Source organism: Lynx rufus, unplaced genomic scaffold (genome assembly GCF_022079265.1).
Source record: "Lynx rufus isolate CCGP_SWC_20201006 ecotype Redwood Valley unplaced genomic scaffold, mLynRuf1.p SCAF_14, whole genome shotgun sequence".
Taxonomy (NCBI): Eukaryota; Metazoa; Chordata; class Mammalia; order Carnivora; family Felidae; genus Lynx; species Lynx rufus.
Window position 1 is genome coordinate 42,553,720 of NW_025814828.1, and position 18,594 is coordinate 42,572,313.

Consider the following 18,594-nt stretch of genomic DNA (forward strand, 5'->3'; position numbering starts at 1 on the left):
ATTTAGGGGCGCCTGGGTGGCGCAGTCGGTTAAGCGTCCGACTTCAGCCAGGTCACGATCTCGCGGTCCGTGAGTTCGAGCCCCGCGTCGGGCTCTGGGCTGATGGCTCAGAGCCTGGAGCCTGTTTCCGATTCTGTGTCTCCCTCTCTCTCTGCCCCTCTCCCGTTCATGCTCTGTCTCTCTCTGTCCCAAAAATAAAAAAATAAAAAAAAAAAAAGTTTATTTATTTATTTATTTTCAGAGAGGAGGGGGAAGGGCAAAGAGAGAGAGAATCCCAAACAAATTCCACACTGCCAGAATGGAGCCTGATGCGGGGGTCATGAACTCACGAACCATGAGATCATGACCCGAGCCAAAATGAAGAGTTGGACGCTTAACGAACTGAGCCACCCAGGTGCCCCTGGAATCCTGTCTTGATGTAAAATTTTGATGTTGTGTGCATCATGGATTTCTTTGAAATAGTTTTAACTTTTTAAAAATATAATTTGTTGTCAAATTGGTTTCCATACGTCACCCAGTGCTCATCCCAACAGGTGCCCTCCTCAATGCCCATCACCCACTTTCCCCTCTCCCCCACCCCCATCAACCCTCAGTTTGTTTTCAGTATTTGAGTCTCTTATGGTTTGCCTCCCTCCTTCTCTGTAACTTTTCCCCCCTTCCCCTCCCCCATGGTCTTCTGTTAAGTTTCTCAAGATCCACCTATGAGTGAAAACATACGGTATTTTTCTTTGCCTGACTTATTTCACTTAGCATAATACCCTCCAGTTCCATCCATGTTGCTGCAAATGGCCAGATTTCATTTCTTCTCATTGCCAAGTAGTATTCCATTGTATATATAAACCACATCTTCTTTATCCATTCATCAGTTGATGGACATTTAGGCTGTTTCCATAATTTGGCTATTGTTGAAAGTGCTGCTATAAACATTGGGGTACAAGTGCCCCTATGCATCAGCACTCCTGTATCCCTAGGGTAAATTCTTAGCAGTGCTATTGCTGGGTCATAGGGTAGTTCTATTTTTAATTTTTTGAGGAACCTCCACACTGTTTTCCAGAGCGGCTGCACCAGTTTGCATTCCCACCAGCAGTGCAAGAGGGTTCCCATTTCTCCACATGCTCGCCAGCATCTATAGTCTCCTGATTTGTTCATTTTAGCCACTCTCACCAGCGTGAGGTAGTATCTCAGTGTGGTTTTGATTTGTATTTCCCTGATCATTAGTGACGTTGAGCATCTTTTCATGTGCCTGTTGGCCATCTGGATGTCTTCTTTGGAAAAGTGTTTATTCATGTTTTCTGCCCATTTCTTCACTGTATTATTTGGTTTTTGGGTGTGGAGTTTGGTGAGTTCTTTATAGATTTTAGATACTAGCCCTTTATCCGATATGTCATTTGCAAATATCTTTTCCCATTCTGTTGGTTGCCTTTTAGTTTTGTTGATTGTTTCCTTTGCAGTGCAGAAGCTTTTTATCTTGATGAGGTCCCAATAGTTCATTTTTGCTTTTAATTCCCTTGCCTTTGGATATGTGTCGAGTAAGAAATTGCTGCAGCTGAGGTCAAAGAGGTTTTTTCCTGCTTTCTCCTCTAGAGTTTTGATGGTTTCCTGTCTCACATTCAGGTCCTTCATCTATTTTGAGTTTATTTTTGTGAATGGTGTAAGAAAGTGGTCTAGTTTCATTCTTCTGCATGTTGCTGTCCAGTTCTCCCAGCACCATTTGCTAAAGAGACTCTCTTTCTTCCACTGGATGCTCTTTCCTGCTTTGTCAAAGATTAGTTTGCCATACATTCGTGCGTCCAATTCTGGGTTCTCTATTCTATTCCATTGGTCTGTGTGTTTTTGTGCCAATACCATACTGTCTTGATGATTACAGCTTTGTAGTAGAGGTTTTATTTTTTCTCAATATTGCAGTAAAATGTTAGTTATCTCTATGTTAACTGTACTGGAATTAAAATTAAAAAAAAAACAACAATGTTTTTTTTATCTTGATTGCTGAGTTTTTTGACATCCCTTTAAATTTTGCACCCAAGGCAAGTGCCTCACTTGCCTTATCTTAATCCTAGCTCCGGTTGGGTCTGTCTGTTTTTTTTTTTTTCTTTCTGGTCTTAAAATCCTTGCCTTTAACGTGGGTTTTTAGTCATTTACACTCTATGGAGTTATTGATATGGTCAGATTAAGTTCTATGATATGTTTTCTATTTGTTCCTTCTGGGTTTTGATCCTCCGTTCCTCCTTTCCCACCTTCTTTTGAGTTAAAATATATTTTAATATTCAATTGTTATTTTATTTTTTAAAATTTAGAAAGAGAGAGGGTGTGAGCAGGGGAAAGGGGCAGAGGGAGAGAGGGAGAATCTCAAGCAGGCTCCATTCTCAGCGTGGAGCCTGACACAGGGCTCCATCCCACGACCCTGGCATCATGACCTGAGCTGAAATCAAGAGTTGAATGCTCAACCAACTGAGCCACCCAGGCGCCCCTCAATTGTTATTCTTCTATTGGCTTGTCACCTGTGCATGTTTTCATTATTTTCTTTAGAGGTGACCTTGGTGATTACAAAATGCATCCTTATGATGCAAATGAAATTTAACATTGTACCATTTCACACGAGATGCAAAACCCCTGCAATAGTATAGTTTCTTTTCCCAAGCCTTGTCCTTTGTGTCATTGTTATGTATATTATATCTTCTTGCAGTATAAATTCCACAATTCAGCTTGATCCTCCTTTTTTTTTTTTTTAAGTAAACTCTATGCTAGATGTGGGGCTTGAACTTAGGACCCTGAGATCAAGAGTTGCATGCTCTACTGACTGAGCCAGTTGGGCACTCCAGTTTGATCCTCTTGAGACAGGTTTTAAGGATATTTTAGAGAGGATCTACAGTAACCCTTACTCTTGCTAGGTCTGGCTGAAGTGGCTTACTGTTAAGGCATGGTCCTTCTGGGGTGTTTGTTTCTTGTTTGAGGTATTGGATGAGGACTCTCCACTCAGGCTGGTCAAAAGACCTGTGTCTCCCAGAACTGTGCAAGCATCCATTCAGCTCATGGAATCCCAGGACTGATCTCTGCTTGGCCTCCCAGTGTCTCACTATAAGCCTGCACAGCCTAGTATTTGGCCGCAAACCTACAGCAATGCCTCTGGTGATTTTTGGGAAGTTGGCCTCTAAAAACCTCCTTTCTCTCCAGTAGAGTGAAATCCCAGCATTCCCGCAATCTGGTCTGTTCCAGCCCCCCATCTCAGCTATATTGCTGTCCTCTCCCTACATTCTATGTCCCTACAGGCAGGTCCTGAAAATGACCCAGGTGGAAAGAAGATACAGTCCAGGCTCACTGCAAGCTTTGCTTCTCCTGACCATCACATTCCATCCAGTGGAGCAGAGGACACCAGAGAGCCTTGATAAACATATCTGTAGAATGATACCAGCTTTGGTCTCAGGGATCCCCCCAAATAAAAAGCCAGCATTGACAGATGGAGACGAAAATAACTGTTTGCTTAAATATACAACCAGTCTTTCCTTGTCTTATTGATCTTGACACTTGAAGAATATGGGTAAAATATTTTGCAGGATGTCCCCTGATTTGGTTTTCTCTGCTCTTTTCTCGTGATTACACAGGGGTTATGGTGTTTTGAGGAAGAATACAAAGAAAGTGAAATGCCCTTCTCACTGCATCACATCAGGGGGTACATGACAGCAATGTGTCATATAACCGGTGATGTTAACTCATCTCTTGGTTAAGGCGGTGTCTGCCAGGTTTCTCCATGGCGAAGTTACTATTTTTCACTTTCTGTACTCTTGTCATTAGGAGCAAGTGACTGAGTCCAGCTTGTATTCAAGAGGAAGGGAATTAAGCTCCAAGTCCTGGCAGTGGGGAATTAAATATTGAATATTTTGGAGGTGATACTTTAAGGCTGTGCAACTACGGTGTTCACCTTAAAGTTTTAAAATTTTTATTGAACAAAAAATTTTTGTAATGTTTTTATTCTTGAGAGAGAGAGAGAGAGAGAGAGAGCGCGAGAGAGCACGAGTGGGGGGAGGGGCAGAGAGAAAGGGAGAAACAGAATCTGAGGCAGGCTCCAGGCTCTGAGCTGTCAACACAGAGCCCGATGCAGGGCTCGACCCCACGAACCGCAAGACGCTTAACCAACTGAGCCACCCAGTCACCCCATAATTAAAAAATTTGATTATACTTGACACATTTCTTTTTCTTCACCTTAAAGTTTTGCCCACTAATTTTAGCATTTAGTGGATTAGGTCTGCAGCAATTAAGACTGATATTTTAATGGTAATTTTATATTTCCCTTATTCCTTCTCTATTTATTATTTAGAATTATTTTTTAAATGTGTATTTATTTTGAGAGACACCAACGGGGGGGGCACAGAGAGAGAGAGAGAAATAATCCCAAGCATGCTCCACATTGTCAGCACAGAACCCAACACGGGGCTTGATCCCATGAACCATGAGATCATGACCTGAGCTGAAATCAAGAGTCGGTTGGCTTACAAAGCATAAGAGACTCTTAAAAACTGAGAACAAACTGAAGGTTGATGGGGGGTGGGAGGGAGGGGAGGGTGGGTGATGGGTATTGAGGAGGGCATCTTTTGGGATGAGCACTGGGTGTTGTATGGAAACCAATTTGACAATAAATTTCATACATTGAAAAAAAAAAGAGTCGGTTGGCTTAACCGATTGTGCCACCCAAGCACCCCTGTTATTCAGAATTCTTATGCATGGAAGAGTTGTCCAGTCTCCAGCATTTATTTACTTATTCAGTCATACCACTTATTTATATAACTACAGAATTATTGATATTTAATTTGGGAGCACTATAAACTAACACTATCATTATTTTTTTGTTGCTCAAGTTGTTCCAGATTTGGCCATTGTGAGCTTTCAGGTTGGCTATTATATCCTTAAGACATGTTCCCATTTTTGGGAGGGGGGGTACTTCCTTACTTTCTGGGACTATATGATGTTCCAGAATCATCTTTTATTTTCCCCATTCTGGCCTTTAAAACCAGCCATTTCTCCAATGATCCTGGTTCCTTTTACTAGAGAATGGCATTTAGAAACCAAGATCTGGGTGCTAGAGATGCTCATTAGTAGTGTCTAGGCCTTCTCAGTGGACAGACTGAGAAACTGTCAGAGGAAACCAAGACATGATGGCTAAAGGCAACATGGTATCTGTGACAGGGAGCTGGGGGGATGGCTCCTCAGGGGTCCCTGCCTATGGATATTCCTGGTCTTTTGTATTCCCCTCCCCTTGAGTAACTTGATCCTAACCAACAAAATGCCTCACCTTTGAGATGTCACTTCCCGTGATTAAATGACAAGACACAGTAACTTCCATTTTGCTAGTTGGCTCTCTTGCTGGCTTTGACAAAGCAAACTACTATGTTGTGAGCTACCTCATGGAAGGAAAGGAACACAAGGCATGCTGACCGCCAGCAAGGAACTGAGGCCCTCGGTTCAACAGGCTACACAGAGAACCTGATCCTGCCCAACACCCTCCTCGCTTGTATCCTTGCGGGAGCCACTGGAGTAGAGGACCCAGCTAACAACCTGGATTCATGACCCGTAAAAACTGGGAGAAAAAGAGTGTGCATTGTTTTTAAGCCACCGAGATCGTGGTAACTGGCTACACAGGAAGAGATAACAAATGGAGTTTCCTTACTTGGATCCTAGAACAGAAAAAAAAAATCACGGTAAAAAGTCAAATCCAAATAAAGTCTGTGGAGTTCCCGGTACTGTGCCGTTATTTTCTTAAAATTGATAAACATGCCATGGTTATGTAAGATATTTACATTAGGGAGAGCTGGGTGATGGGTACGGGAACATTAATGTCTGCAACTCTTCTGTAAATCTGAAATGATATCAGAACACAAACTTTGAAAAAAAAACACATCTGGGTGTTACAGGTCATGTTTACAAAATTCAAAAGAGAACATGGTAGATTCAAGGAGAAAAAAGTAAAGAAAAGGTATCTGAGAGCCTCCAGTCTGGAGGAAGAGACTCAGCAACCAGGCCTTAAGGGTCAGTGTGATAGGATATAAAGGAGTAGCCAGTGTGGTAGTTATAATCTGCTAGGGGAGACGCAGGGCAGGCCTGATGCCTGCCCTGGGAAATCAGAGTTTGGTGGCAGAATGCCAAAACTAATATTTTCCTCAGCCTTCAAGAAGATACTTGTGTTTGTTTACCTCCATTTAAATCCCCCCCCCACAAATGTCAACATTTGTTCCAAAATTGAATTGCTTGCCTGTTCCCCTACCTTCATGGTTTTTGTTTTTTGCCCTTCCAACCATCTGGCATACCTCTACTGTCTGCCAGGAGATAGCCTCCTACACTTCCTTGTTGCTTTCAAAAGTGAACGTGCAAGAAAATCTTTGCCTCCTCTGCCCTCAGCGAAATTCTTCAAGCCAGATCTAACTTTACCATTTAGCTCTTAATCCATTTACAGGTATATCTTCAGATAGTTAAATTCTGGCCCTCAGTTTCTTCGAACGTGAAATGGGAATAAGAACCAGCACTATCTTGATAAATATTCCTCAGATTAAAAAATTAGGCGGGGGCGCCTGGGTGGCTCAGTCGGTTAAGCCTCTGACTTTGGCTCAGGTCATGATCTTACAGCTCGTGATTTCAAGCCATGCATCGGGCTCTGCTGTCAGCACAGAGCCCACTTCAGTTCTTCTCTCTCTGCCCCTCCTCCAATCGCGTTCTGTCTCTGTCTCTCAAATATAAACATTTATAAAAAAATTTAGGTGTAACACTTGTAATAGGAGTGTACCTGGCAGATAGTTAAGGACTGACTGCTTTTTCTTACAGGGTTTTCCTCAAGCCCCTCTATCTAAATTCTTGTGCCCATCTCACTTAAATTATTTTTTTTCAAAGAACCCTTCTTCTTCCTGGCCAACATGGACCATGCTCACTGTATAGTCAAAAGCAAGGACAGGAGACACTTTGCCAAAGTTAAAAGCGCATCAAACACGCCTAGCATTTATTATTTTAATCACAAACCTACAGACCCCTTAGCACACCCTCCTTGGGGCTCGACCCCAAGGACCCAAAGCTGACAACCTTGGGTGTATGTGGTAGGAAGGATGGGGATGGGCAGGGAGTGTCTCTTAATAACTCTGAAATGGGGAGGACTCCTCCAAATGGAGAACTGAGTGGAGGCTGGAGGTTGGAGGTGGCCTAGCTTCTGAGTGGAGGGTCAATAAAAAAATCAGATAAACAAAAGAGGGGTACATATGCTTTTGCAATCCTCCCTCCAAGCCTCTGCTTTGTTAGGGCAGGCTTCCACTTTTTCCTGGACTCAAGAACTCCCCACAAAGGCCCCTTCCTTCCTCCTGTTCCTATACAAAATATCAGAATGCTGGGGTGCTGGTTCTGGGAACCTGTACTTGGTACCCCCTAATCCCTATCACTTCCCCAAACTGCCCTTCAAGGAAGGAGGCAGGACTCTGCCCAAAGTTGAGGGTCTAATTCTCACTCCTGACCTAGGTCTGGAATGTTGGCCCACAAGATTTGAAGATTTGTCCCCTTCTCCAAGGGCAAGGTCGGCTCAGAGCCCTCCTAGGTTAGGTCCCCTTGGTCCCAGGTTAAGGCTGGGGAGCTTAAGTGCCACTCCCCACTGCAGCGTGGAATGCTTGGATGGGATGTTGCTAAGGGACAAGGTCTGTGATTTCCACATGGTGGCCTGATCTTATGGCCTCCTCCATGCCTGAAATACCTGCGCTGGGCTGATCCTATAGGGAAGGGAAGGGGCCTGGCTCCTACATTGCTAGAAGGCCAGGACTGAGCTCCCAGGTGAAGGGGCTCTCATTCTCACTTCTGTTCCTTGGCTGGACAGGGTAGGGAGAATGGGAAAGAGGCAGGGCTTAAACCCCCTGGGTGGGACCTCTATTATTTTGACCCCTCTTCCTTGCCATGGTGGACTAGACTAGTGGTTCCAAGAGAGGGGATAGACCAGTATCTTGATACCTCCTTATCCCTGGAGACCTGGCTAGGAAAGTCCCCAAGTCTCAGGGGCCCAGCTCATCCTGTCTCCTTCTCTCACCTGGGCAAGGGTGGGTCCCATGGGGTGCAGGTGAGGCTGTGACCTCCAGGTGACAGGCCCTGATGTTACCACCTTCTCCATGGCTTAAATACCTTACCAGCTGGTATTGTGGGGAGGGGGCGGGGCCTCATCTGACTCCTCCTCCTTGCCTGGTTACAGGGGTGGGGCCTCATCTCTTCTCTTCCCCCAGAACACCTGGGCAGGGCAGTCTCTTGGGAGGGTGGGGGAAAAGGCGGGGCCTCATCCTGATGCTTGTCCTCCTTTCCTGGGTGGGGAAGTCCCAGGGGAGGGGTGAGGCCTGATCAGGACTCCTCCTCCATGCTGAAGCTGCTGCGGCGACTGCTGGCCTTGGAGACAGCGGGGGATACCGATGAGAGCAGGGGGTCGGAGGCAGCCCGCAGAGGGGACAGGGCACCAGACAGTCCTCCCACCACCCCCTCCTCCTCCTCCATCAGAATGTCCTCCAGCCCTAGATGGAAGGGGTCCCCCAGATCCCCCAGGTGGTCACTGGGAAAATGCAGGTCCAGAAGGGCATCCGAGGGTGGCGCTGGGGGCTGCTGATGGGGAGCACTCTGGGCAGAGCCCCCAGCTGCATGAAATGTTGCTGTGCCTGGCCTGCCCTCCTCCTCAACGTCCAGCTGCTCTGGTTTGAGGCTGTCAGAGGCAGAAGTTGTGGCCAGGGAGAGCAGCCCTGGGGTGGGAGGTACTGGCAGACCATGGATCTGTGCCTGCAATTCTAGCTCCTGCAAAAAGTAGGGGGTGGGGGTGGGGTAAGATGGGGTTCACACTTCCTCAGAGGCAGAGGAGTTTAATGGTGAAAAGGGCAGGCTGCCTGGGTTCGAAATCAGCCTCTGCCACTCACTAGCTGTGTAACTTTAGGCATGTTGCTTAACCTTTCTGAGCCTCAGAGTCCCAATCTGTAAAATGAGTACAACAGTGGTCCCTGCTTCATAGGACTGTCAGGAGGACCAACTTAGTAAGTGGAGATAAGGCTCTCCTCACAGTGCATGGCTGAAGATAAACACTATAGACGTTAGCCAATCCCCATCATTGTTCTTGTTAATGTTATGATTCCTATTTATCATCACCATCATGTGAATCGGGAAGCCCGGGGATCCCCCAAACATGCCAGGAAAATCCTGGCCGGTTCTTCCTCTGCCTCTGCCTGCAGGAACCACCCACCCCCCCCCGCCCCAATCTCTGCCACTGCCTTGTCCTCCCAAACCTGAATTCGGAGCTGCAGGCTACGGTTGGTTTGCTCCAGGGATCGCTGCCGGCTCTCCAGGTCTTTAGAGCGTTGCTGTTCCTTCTGCAACTTGCGGATATAATCCACAGAGGCTTTCAGGATGGTGCCCTTGTTCCAGCGCATCTCCCTGTAGGGCCCAAGGGGGAAGAAAGAAGGGGGGGGTTACAGACGGGGTCTCGGGAGCCGAGGGGGAATTGCACTAGGCAGGGCACCCTGCTGTAGGCCTAGATCTGAAAGGGGGGGTATACATCAAGGGTATACAATGCTCAGATGGAAACTCCCTGCCTGGAACATTCCAATGGTGCCCCATCACACCATGAACCCAGGAGGCCCTCTCTGACCTGATCCCTCACTGCTTCTTGCCTACATCCCTTGGATTCCTGTCACTACAGCTACACAGGCTTCTTAATGCTCCTAGAACTCAGAAAACCACTCCCACCTCAGGGGCTCCAGCCCAGCTCTGCCCTCTGCCTCAAACACTCTTTCCAAGACACTCAGATGGCTCCTACTTTACCTCCTTAGGATCTTTATTCAAATGTTTCCTTGTCAGTCAAGGCCTGCCCTGTGCCCACCCTCCTCACCCCAAGTTGTAACCCTTGCCAACATTCCCCCATGTTCTTTTTTTTTAGTTTATTTATTTTGAGAGAGAGAGAAAAACCATGAGTTGGGGAGGGTCAGAGAGATAAAGCAAAAATCCCAAGCAGGCTCCGAACTGTCAGCATGGAGTCCAATGTGGGGCTCGAACCCACAAACGGTGAGATCATGACCTGAGCCAAAGTCAGACGCTTAAGCAACTGAGCCACTGAGGTGCCCCTATTCTTTTTTTAAAGTAAGGTCTGTGCCCAATGTAGGGCTTGAACTCATGACCCTGAGATCAAGAGTTGCATGCTCTACTGACTGAGCCAGCCAGGTGCCCTCCCTCCATCTTCTATTCTTTAATTTTCTCCACAACACTCATAATAATCACTCAGACTTTAGTTATTTATCTTGTTTGTGGTCTGTCTGCCTCCACTAAAATATCAGTTCCATATCAGGGATTTTTGTCTGTTTTGTGCCTCTGGTACCCTCACGGCCTAGCATGGTCTCTGATACAAAGAAGCTCAATACATGTCTTGAATGAATATAGGAAGCACTAAGTGAACAAGAAACTAAGTGCCTAGGGGTACCTGGGTGGCTCAGTCGGTTAAGCACTAGACTTTGGCTCAGGTCATAATCTCACTGGTTTGTGAATTTGAGCCCTGCATGGGGTGAGTTCGAGCCCTGCTTTGGGTGAGCTCCGCTTCTCTCTCTGCCCTTCGTGGGATTCTCTCTCTCCTACTCTCTCTGCCACTTGCTCACTTGTGCCCTCTCTAAAAAAATAATAATAATAAAATTAAAAATTAAAAAAAAAGAAGGAACTAAGTGCCTATGTCCTACGGGGACCAGAGGAGGCACACAGACTACAATGTCATGCATCTAAAATTTTAGGTTGATGACAATGAGGAGTATCAATCCTGTTCAGGGTGATGAAGGCTAGGTGGGAGACAGCCAGGAGCAGAAATGCTGGAAGGTTACGCCCCAGGAAGAACTTTAGGGGAATGGGGCCCTTGTCCCACTTCCCGCCAGCCTCCAGCTCCCCTAAGGCCCAGACTCACGGGTCACTGGACTTGGGGATAAGGGTGCCCAGCTCCTTGATCCTGTCGTTAATGTTGAATCGCCGGCGACGCTCAACTTTGGGGGTGGGGGGAGAAGAGTAGGAAAGTTGTCAATGGGCTGAAGAGGGAAGAGGAGGATTTGGGGGGTTGGGAGAGGCTGTTGCAGGGAGAGGTCCCCCAAGGAAGGCCAGGGTGTGGATTAAGGCAGGGCAGCACAGCACGCTGGCAGGGGCATATACATGCACTCACTTAGGTTGTGATTGTCTTTTTTCTGTCGTTCCTTCAAAAGGGCCTTGGCCTCTGTCTCTGGAAGAGAGTGGGAGTAGTCAGGGCCTCTGCGCACAGGAGAGAAAGAGGGCAGCAAGTGCAGCTGCCAGGGTGGGGGCGGGTAGGATTTGGTGGGTGCAGGCAGGGAAATGACTTTTTTAAAAAGTGCCACTTTTATGATTTTTTTTTTAAGAAGCCCGGGTGATAGGTCATTTGTTAAAACCCAAGACAAGAGGAAATGGGGTAAAAGCAAGTCCAGGGTCCACGTGGAAAAAGAGGGCAAACAGCCCGTTTCTGTCTGCTTAGAGCCCTTCCCCCAGCATCAGGCCCACCTGGTTGATAATAGGGCTCACCCCGGGGTATGGCATGGGCGCAAAGGGCCAAGACCCTGGCCCTTACCAGAGATCTCCCGTTTGATGTTGGGCAGCTCAGCAGGGCAGGAGTTGCTGACGGTGATGGCAGGCGTGGCCACGCCCTGACTGCTGTACACATCAAGCAGATTCCCTGACACAGGCAGCTGGGGGCAGGGAGGGCAGAGAAATGACGGTTGGGACCAGCCCCCAGGCTTGGCCCCTTCTCAGAACCAGGCTCCCAACCCTCCGCATACTCCAGAGACAATCTAATGCAAGGGCTGGCTGACTCAGCATGGGGAACCTTTCCTTCTCCTTCAAGGGAATTTCACAGAGCAACTCATAGGAAAGACAGGATCTAGGGTACCTACCCTGCTTTGCCAGGGGACCTGAGCCTGCTGGGCCTGTTCATCATGCCCCTGCAGGCCCTCAAATACCTCAGATCATCCTCTGAAGCCCCTCTCCCAAACTCTGGGATTGGCTCTGAGAAGAAATGCTGGAAAACCACCCTTCTCAGGTCTTTGATGGCTCCAAGGCAACATTCCAATCCGCTAGCCCCTCCTAGCAGAACATTCCAACTCAGCATTCTTTGAACACTCCAACCCAATCTCCTCAGACCTTGGGAAATTGTCATGGTAATGTTCCATCCAAAATCCAGCCTTCTGGAGAGTTCTAGCCCTATCTCTAGTCTTTTGCCATGATTACGTCGCACCACCTTATGTACATCGTCAAGCACCAAGCTCCTGACTCTAGTATCTTCCTACACGTTCTGATCTCTCAGGAGTTCTCATCCAACTACTCCACGAGCACTCATTGCTTTTATCCCAGCCTCAGTGTTTTCTCTCTCCTTTGCACTCTCCTGGATATACTCTAGGGCAACACACTAATCCTTAAGTAATTAGTCCCACCTCTTGATGAATTAGTCCCATCTCTTGAAACCCCTGCTGGTCTGCTGGACCCATGTAATATAAGGTCCCATTCTTTAGCTGTTCCAAATCAATAAAAAATTCTGAGAAGCTGATGCCATTTTTATACATGCTTCTGTCCTTCAGGTAAGTTAGAACAAAGTTACAGCCACTTGGTATGTCCCAAAGCAAGTTATGGGACTTCTGGAATGTTCCAGAACCAGAATGTTACAATTTATTGGTACATCCTTTGCTCTAGAGAGTTTTATCCCCTCTCTAAAAATGACCCAGCCTCTTGGCATGGTTCACTGAAAGAGATGTTGTACATTCCAATCACAAGGTTCAGCCACCCTATGTTTTATGACTTTTGATATGTTCCAATCACTACATGGTCTGGGTATGTCCCAATGACCTGAATCTTTTGGTACATTCAAATTGCTGCAAGAGTTCCATTTCTTGGTCCCTCCCACACTGAAGCTTGAGTGCTTGGGTATGCACTGATATTTACATGAAGTCTCCACCCTGCATATATCAAAATCTACAAGGTCTACCTCTCCATGCAGTCCAACACAAGGTACCAGGGCATTGGTATGCTCTATCTTCATCATACGGCCTCCTTCTCGATCTTAGTACAATCCAAAGCGAGGGTCTTATGTACACAGCCAGCATGGGTGTAGTCTCAGTGATAGAGGGATGCACTGATGTTCAGACCAGCCTCCCATCCCTGGGCCTCACCGTGCTGGGGAGCTGCAGCCCTGCAGTGCCTCCAGGCAGATAGCTGAGCATCTCATCGTTGTAACTGGATTCCAGGCTGATGATCTCATCAATGACATCATCAATCTAGGGGAATAAGTAAATATGGAAGAGTGTTAGAAGAAGCTGGAGGAAGGGGAGCATAGGAAGGTCGACTACAGCCACTTACCTCCTTCTCTGAGCTGGACCCGATGGTGAGTAGAGCCATGGGGCTGTTGGGAGCACTGCCGGTGGGGCCAGTAGCATGGGCAGCCTCAGGGGCAGGGAGGGGCTGGGCACTAGCAGCCCCCGGTGGTGGGGTGAGGGCCTGGGAAGCCAGCTTGGGGCCAAGTGTGGTGGACAGGTACTGTTTCACCTGCTGCCGGCGTGCCTGCTGCAGGTGGTAACGCGTCGGGTTCTCTAGATGGGTCTGCACCTGTGGGATAAGGGTGAGGAGGGATGGGGGGAGGCAAGGTAGGACAGGGGTGACCCTCAGCCCCAGCCTGACCCTCAGAGGTCATCTGTTTCTAGGCTCAGACCAGCAAACCAGGCCCAGAATCTGAGACCCCCTCCCCAAATACTGGTTAAGTCTCCTCCAGGACCCAAACTCTTTTTTTTAGAAATCCCTCTGAGCCCCCAAGATCCACCCATGGTGGACAGAATCCCTCAGTTTCTGGAGCACCGTGTCACAGTCCCCAAGACCATCCCCCCTAGTCTCTAACACCACCTAAGACACCTGAGAACCATACATGGCTTCCCAAGACACCCCAATGGCAAAACTTCTAATGCATCACACATACATGAAGCCCTTCCTACAAAGTTCTTCCTGGGGTTACTTCATAGTCCCCAGGGCCCACTCGAGGCACTCACGACCTTCTGTGGTCCCCAAGACATCCTGTGGCTCCCAAGGACCCCTCACAACTCCACAACACATCCCTAAACACAATGGGATGCTAACAGCCTATTTTAACAGTAACTGGGACCTTCCTTAGAGCACCTAGGACTTTGCTCAAGAGCTACTAGGACCATTCCTCAGTCACTAAGAGACCCCTCCCAGGCCCTCTGTATGTCACCTTACCTTGAGCACCTCCCTGGGCACCTGAGCAGGGGGAGGACGGCCCAATGTGTGGCCCCCAGTGGAGACGCCGACCACAGAGATGGCAGGAGAGGCAGGTGCAGGACTGGGGAAGGAAGAGGCTGCAGCCTGTTCCCGACGCTCACGCCTCTCCTGCTCCTGGGCCTGGGCCCGCATTAGCTGCTGCCGCAGCAAGACCCGCGATGAAGAAGATGACGACATGGCAGGGGTCCTGGAGCCCCCTGCAGAAGATGATGCAGAGAGTGTAGCTGGGGTGGCTTGCAGTGATATTGGGAGGCTGTGGAATGGGAAATATGGGGCCACAGGTAAGCTAAAAGTCTCGTCCCAAGTCTAAGGAATCATAATGGGATGGAGTAGACACTGGAATTAGGCCCGTTTTCTGCCTTCGGAGGCCAAGGTGTGGAGGGGGAGACATAGGAGCCAAGCCTGGTCACAGCTTTCAGGGATCACAGTCTGATAGGGTAAGAGATAGGAGAACTCAGCCCAGTCCCAGCCCTCAGGGGTCACTGTCTGATGGGGGAGACACTGTAACTAAGCCCAGTCCCAGCCTTCAGGGATTACAGTCTGGTGGGGGAATTTTAGCCCTCAGTCCTTATAGTGAAGGCTGGATTTGGGCCTTTTCAAACACTGAGCAAAGATGCCATTGCTAGGCTCCAGGAGCAGGGTTCAATTTATTTAAAGGACAGCAGGATGCCAAATTGAGGCTGTGGCAGTACATTTGGATACAGAAGGCTCTTAAGCTCAACTTGGGGCTAAGATGCTCCCTGAGCTCCTGGTGATGGGCATCTGGATACAAGGGCAACTGCAGGCCTGTTGTCCTCCCCTGCCTAGGCCTCTAGTCTCAGGAGCTAGTCGGTCTTGAAAATCTCGAAGATTTCACAATCCTCTCTTCCTGCCCCTCTTCCAGGTCCCCTCCCCTCTCTTAGAGCCCAGGCCGATGACTCAGCACATTTAGACGTCCAAGCTTGGAGAAAGAAGATACCAGCAGGGGTTCCTCAAGGGCTGGGGTGGGTGCGTTTGTCGTAAGGAGGAAGGGGTGAGCAGGGGTTGTGGGTCTGGATCCGCCCACCTGGGGGCTGCTGGAATGCTGGCCAGCCCAGGACTCTGGGCCTCTTAGGTTGGCTGCAATATTTGTGTATCAATGGGTATGCAAGTGGGGTGGAGGGGAGGCAGGCGAGGTCTTGCTGGAATCCTAGCTTGGCCACCTGCTTTCCTGTGTGACACACTGTTTCTTGCCCCCAATTTTACTGTCTGGAAAATACAGGCTGGTGAAAGGCTTGGGCTGGCACTGAGGGCCTCTGCATATAAAGAGGGGATGGTGGGGCAGAGGAATTGGGAGGGGAGTCAACGGAGACATACCTTGAGCGTGGTGGTAGGGGTTGGCTTTTGAGCTCGTAGAAGCTGTCAGGATCGAGGACGCTTTCTAACTCGATGTCAGCAACAATCCCAGATTCCGGAAGCAAAGAGTTGAGGCTGAGGGTGGAAAGGAAGTAAGGGTGATGGTCAGTGGTTGTATAGAGACCTCACTCCCCTCTGAGAGAGAAAGAGTGGGGAGTGGGAGGAGAGTGTCACATGCCAGGGAGAGGGGAACAGAGTGTCCCTTTCACAGGAGGCCACTCTGCTGGGTACCACCACCAGGAACTCTGAGGTCTTCCTCCCTCTCCACTCCCCACTCTCTTTTGCTGTTACCCACAGTCCCTTAGGATTCAAAATAGTAAGAGTGCCAGGATCCCAACTCCTCACTCTAACACAATCATGTGTAACAACCTGGGTTTGAGGAAAATAGAAATGGAGAATTTAGGAATGACAATTCACTTTGCAGGAGTCCTGACTTTGCATTCACAGCTCTTCCAGCCCCCACACCCCCTACTGTTGTCCTGACAGCTGAATGTGAGCCCACGTTTGTCTACACGCTTACAGCACGGTAGGGGCATCCTTCGGCATAACAGTCCATTGTAACACAAACTGAATGCATCACAAAGAACTGGGGTCGATGATTCACTTGACGGAAGGATCTGAGACTTTGCAAATGAGTGCCCCCCCTCCTCAGCCAGAGTTCAGGGGATGCCAATGCACACCCAAATACAAAATGGAAATATCAAAGGCTCCCCTCATACCAGCAATTTGGATTTAAAAGAGGAGGAATTTGGGTGGATGATCCGCTTATACAAGCATTCTTTTCTTGGCTTGTCCAGCGCTCTCCTGTTTTTTTGGATAGAACAAAACACACACACACCTCTAATACCAACACCCACTTGACACAAAATAAGAAGCCACGTACACCCCTACTTTTCAACTATTTCCACTAATGTGAAGATCCAGATTGTTATGAAGGCATCAGAAGACAGGGAAGCCTATCAGATGCAAAGGCTCCTGCTCAGCCCTGCATGCTGGGTGCAAGACCCTAGTGTGTAGGGGGCATTGACATGCACGTGGATGGATATGCATCCTGAATTGAGTCAAAGATTTAAAATTCTGAGATTGTGGGTGACTTCACTTGACAAGAATTCTCTCCCCTCCCCAAGGATCTGTCTTCCTTCCTTTCCTCACGCTCAGATGGGGACCTAAAACCACCCAGGAAGTCGGGAAGAGGAAGCTCGGGGAGCCGCTGAGCTCAGCACAATCCTAGGAAGAAAGCAGGCAAAGCCCTATCTCATGCTCACACACCCATTGCACAGAAGTTGGAAGAGATGGGACACTGGGGTGGGCAGGGTGTGGACAGAGAGGGCTGGGGCTTACAAGCCTGCTGATGGAGGTGAGGATGGGAAGAGGCCACAGAGGACCCACCCAGGCAGGGATGGTGCAATTGGTGCTCATTCCAGCTCTAGGGACAGATTCGAGATTGTTTCCAGGGTCTGAGAGACAGACTGGGAGAGGAAGAGAAAAAGAATGTACGTGTGACCACAGAAGCCCGGGCGCGCACACACACACGTGCGTGCGCAGGGGGTGATCAAGGCTGGCTGAGAGGCTAGGGTGGGTGGCAGCAGGAACGAGACCCTCCTCTGGGTTCCCAAATAAGGTCTGAGGCCTTCTCTGAGCTAAGAGGTAGCACCATCTCTGTTGCCTCTGTAAGCCTCACTATCCCCCGTTCAAGCCCCTATGGGGGTGTGGGAAGAGGACTTTTCCACTATCCCTGGGATCTGACCCAGCTGGGTGGGTGGGCAGGGGTGAAGTTATTATTCTGGTCAAGTCTTGATGAATGTTCCTTCTCTTGCTCACTCACATGCACTCACGAAGCCGGTCCCATGTAGCATATCTGAGATACCCCCAAATCCCTCCAGATTCATGTTACCCCTAAACATAGCTTCCAGCAACCAGCCACTGGGAATCATCCAGCAACCAGCGACCAAGAAAGCACTTCTGTCTCCCAGGACCCCTTCTCTGCCACTGAGGGGAAAAGTCCCTTAAAATCAGTGCCTCGCCTAGAGTACCCCCTTAAATCCATGCCTGACTGAAGGACCCCAAATTCAGCCTCAGTCCCCCAAGTTCAGTTACCCTAGACCAGGCTGTGGACACAACAAAACCTTCCTCTCTAAACCCCCAAATCGGAAACAGGCCTCCCTTCATGCACTTCCATGACTTCTTTAAGCCTCAGTCCAAGCAGGCCACCGACGGATTCCTTAGGTGCCCCCCCAAGACCGGCGCCCCGACGTCCTCCAAACCCAGGCCGAGGGCCTCCAATCCCAGTCTTGGGCTCCCGCTGTCCCCCCAGATAAGGCCCCCAGGAACCCCAGTAGGCACTACCGGCCCCAGGCGGCCCCGCACCTGAGCAGCTGGGCCGAGTCGACTGGCCTGCGCTCCTCCAACAGCACGAACACGGCTCGAGGGCCTTCCGCGCTGGCCTCTACGCCGTCCCGAGCTGGCTCGGCTGCATGAGACATGACGCCCGGCCCCGGGCGAGCCCTGCCAGGCCGGTCGGGCCTCGGCCCGGTCCCCCTAACAAAATAAGAGTCCCCCTCCCCCCGCTCGCCACCGCCTCCTCCGCTAAGCCATGGAGCCAGCTCTGCGCGGGCGGGCGGCGTCGGGGCGATGGGATGGGCAGTGAGTCATCCCCCGCCCTGAACGGACCAACACCCCCCCCCCAACCTAAACCCGGACGACCGCCCTCCTCCCCCTCGTCCTCTTCCCCCTCCTCTTAGGGCTGGGGAAACTCCACAGGAAGTGACCACACGGAGGATGGACAGCTCACCGGGCCACCCCCTCTGAGCAAGGCGGCCAATCATAGAGGGGTGGCTCTAGGGCCCGCCCTAAGCTACGCCTCCGACGCCGAGGGAAAACTAGATTCGGCCAGCCCTCATTCGGAGAAGGACGCATTTAGGCCAC

The 18,594-nt window shown here is 49.4% G+C and overlaps 1 protein-coding gene across 2 annotated transcripts; it reads right to left on the bottom strand.

Annotated features, from left to right (window-relative positions):
• Positions 1–6,946: 6,946 nt before the first annotated feature.
• Positions 6,947–18,322, bottom strand: TFE3 (transcription factor binding to IGHM enhancer 3). 2 transcript variants are annotated; one of them, XM_047076225.1, is made up of 10 exons: positions 18,037–18,322; positions 15,631–15,744; positions 14,254–14,548; positions 13,366–13,611; positions 13,179–13,283; positions 11,588–11,705; positions 11,171–11,227; positions 10,922–10,997; positions 9,267–9,414; positions 6,947–8,784 (listed from the first exon to the last, which is right to left on the bottom strand). In XM_047076225.1, exons 1-10 carry the CDS (start codon positions 18,150–18,152, stop codon positions 8,344–8,346), a joined length of 1,716 nt encoding a protein of 571 aa, XP_046932181.1. In that variant the 5' UTR covers positions 18,153–18,322; the 3' UTR covers positions 6,947–8,343. The 2 variants fall into 2 exon arrangements, with proteins under 2 accessions (XP_046932181.1, XP_046932182.1); XM_047076226.1 differs by lacking the exon at positions 18,037–18,322 and having other exon boundaries at positions 14,254–14,492; positions 15,631–15,719.
• Between the last annotated feature and the right edge of the window lie 272 nt (positions 18,323–18,594).

Bases quoted from the DNA above. Each gene is read 5' to 3' on its own strand.
- TFE3 (XM_047076225.1), bottom strand. From the start codon at position 18,152: ATGTCTCATGCAGCCGAGCCAGCTCGGGACGGCGTAGAGGCCAGCGCG. The intron at 15,745-18,036 runs GTGCGGGGCCGC...TTCCACCCTCAG, and splicing joins GACTCGGCCCAGCTGCTCAG to CCTCAACTCTTTGCTTCCGG. The intron at 8,785-9,266 runs GTTTGGGAGGAC...TACTTTTTGCAG, and splicing joins GCCTGCAGCTCCGAATTCAG to GAGCTAGAATTGCAGGCACA.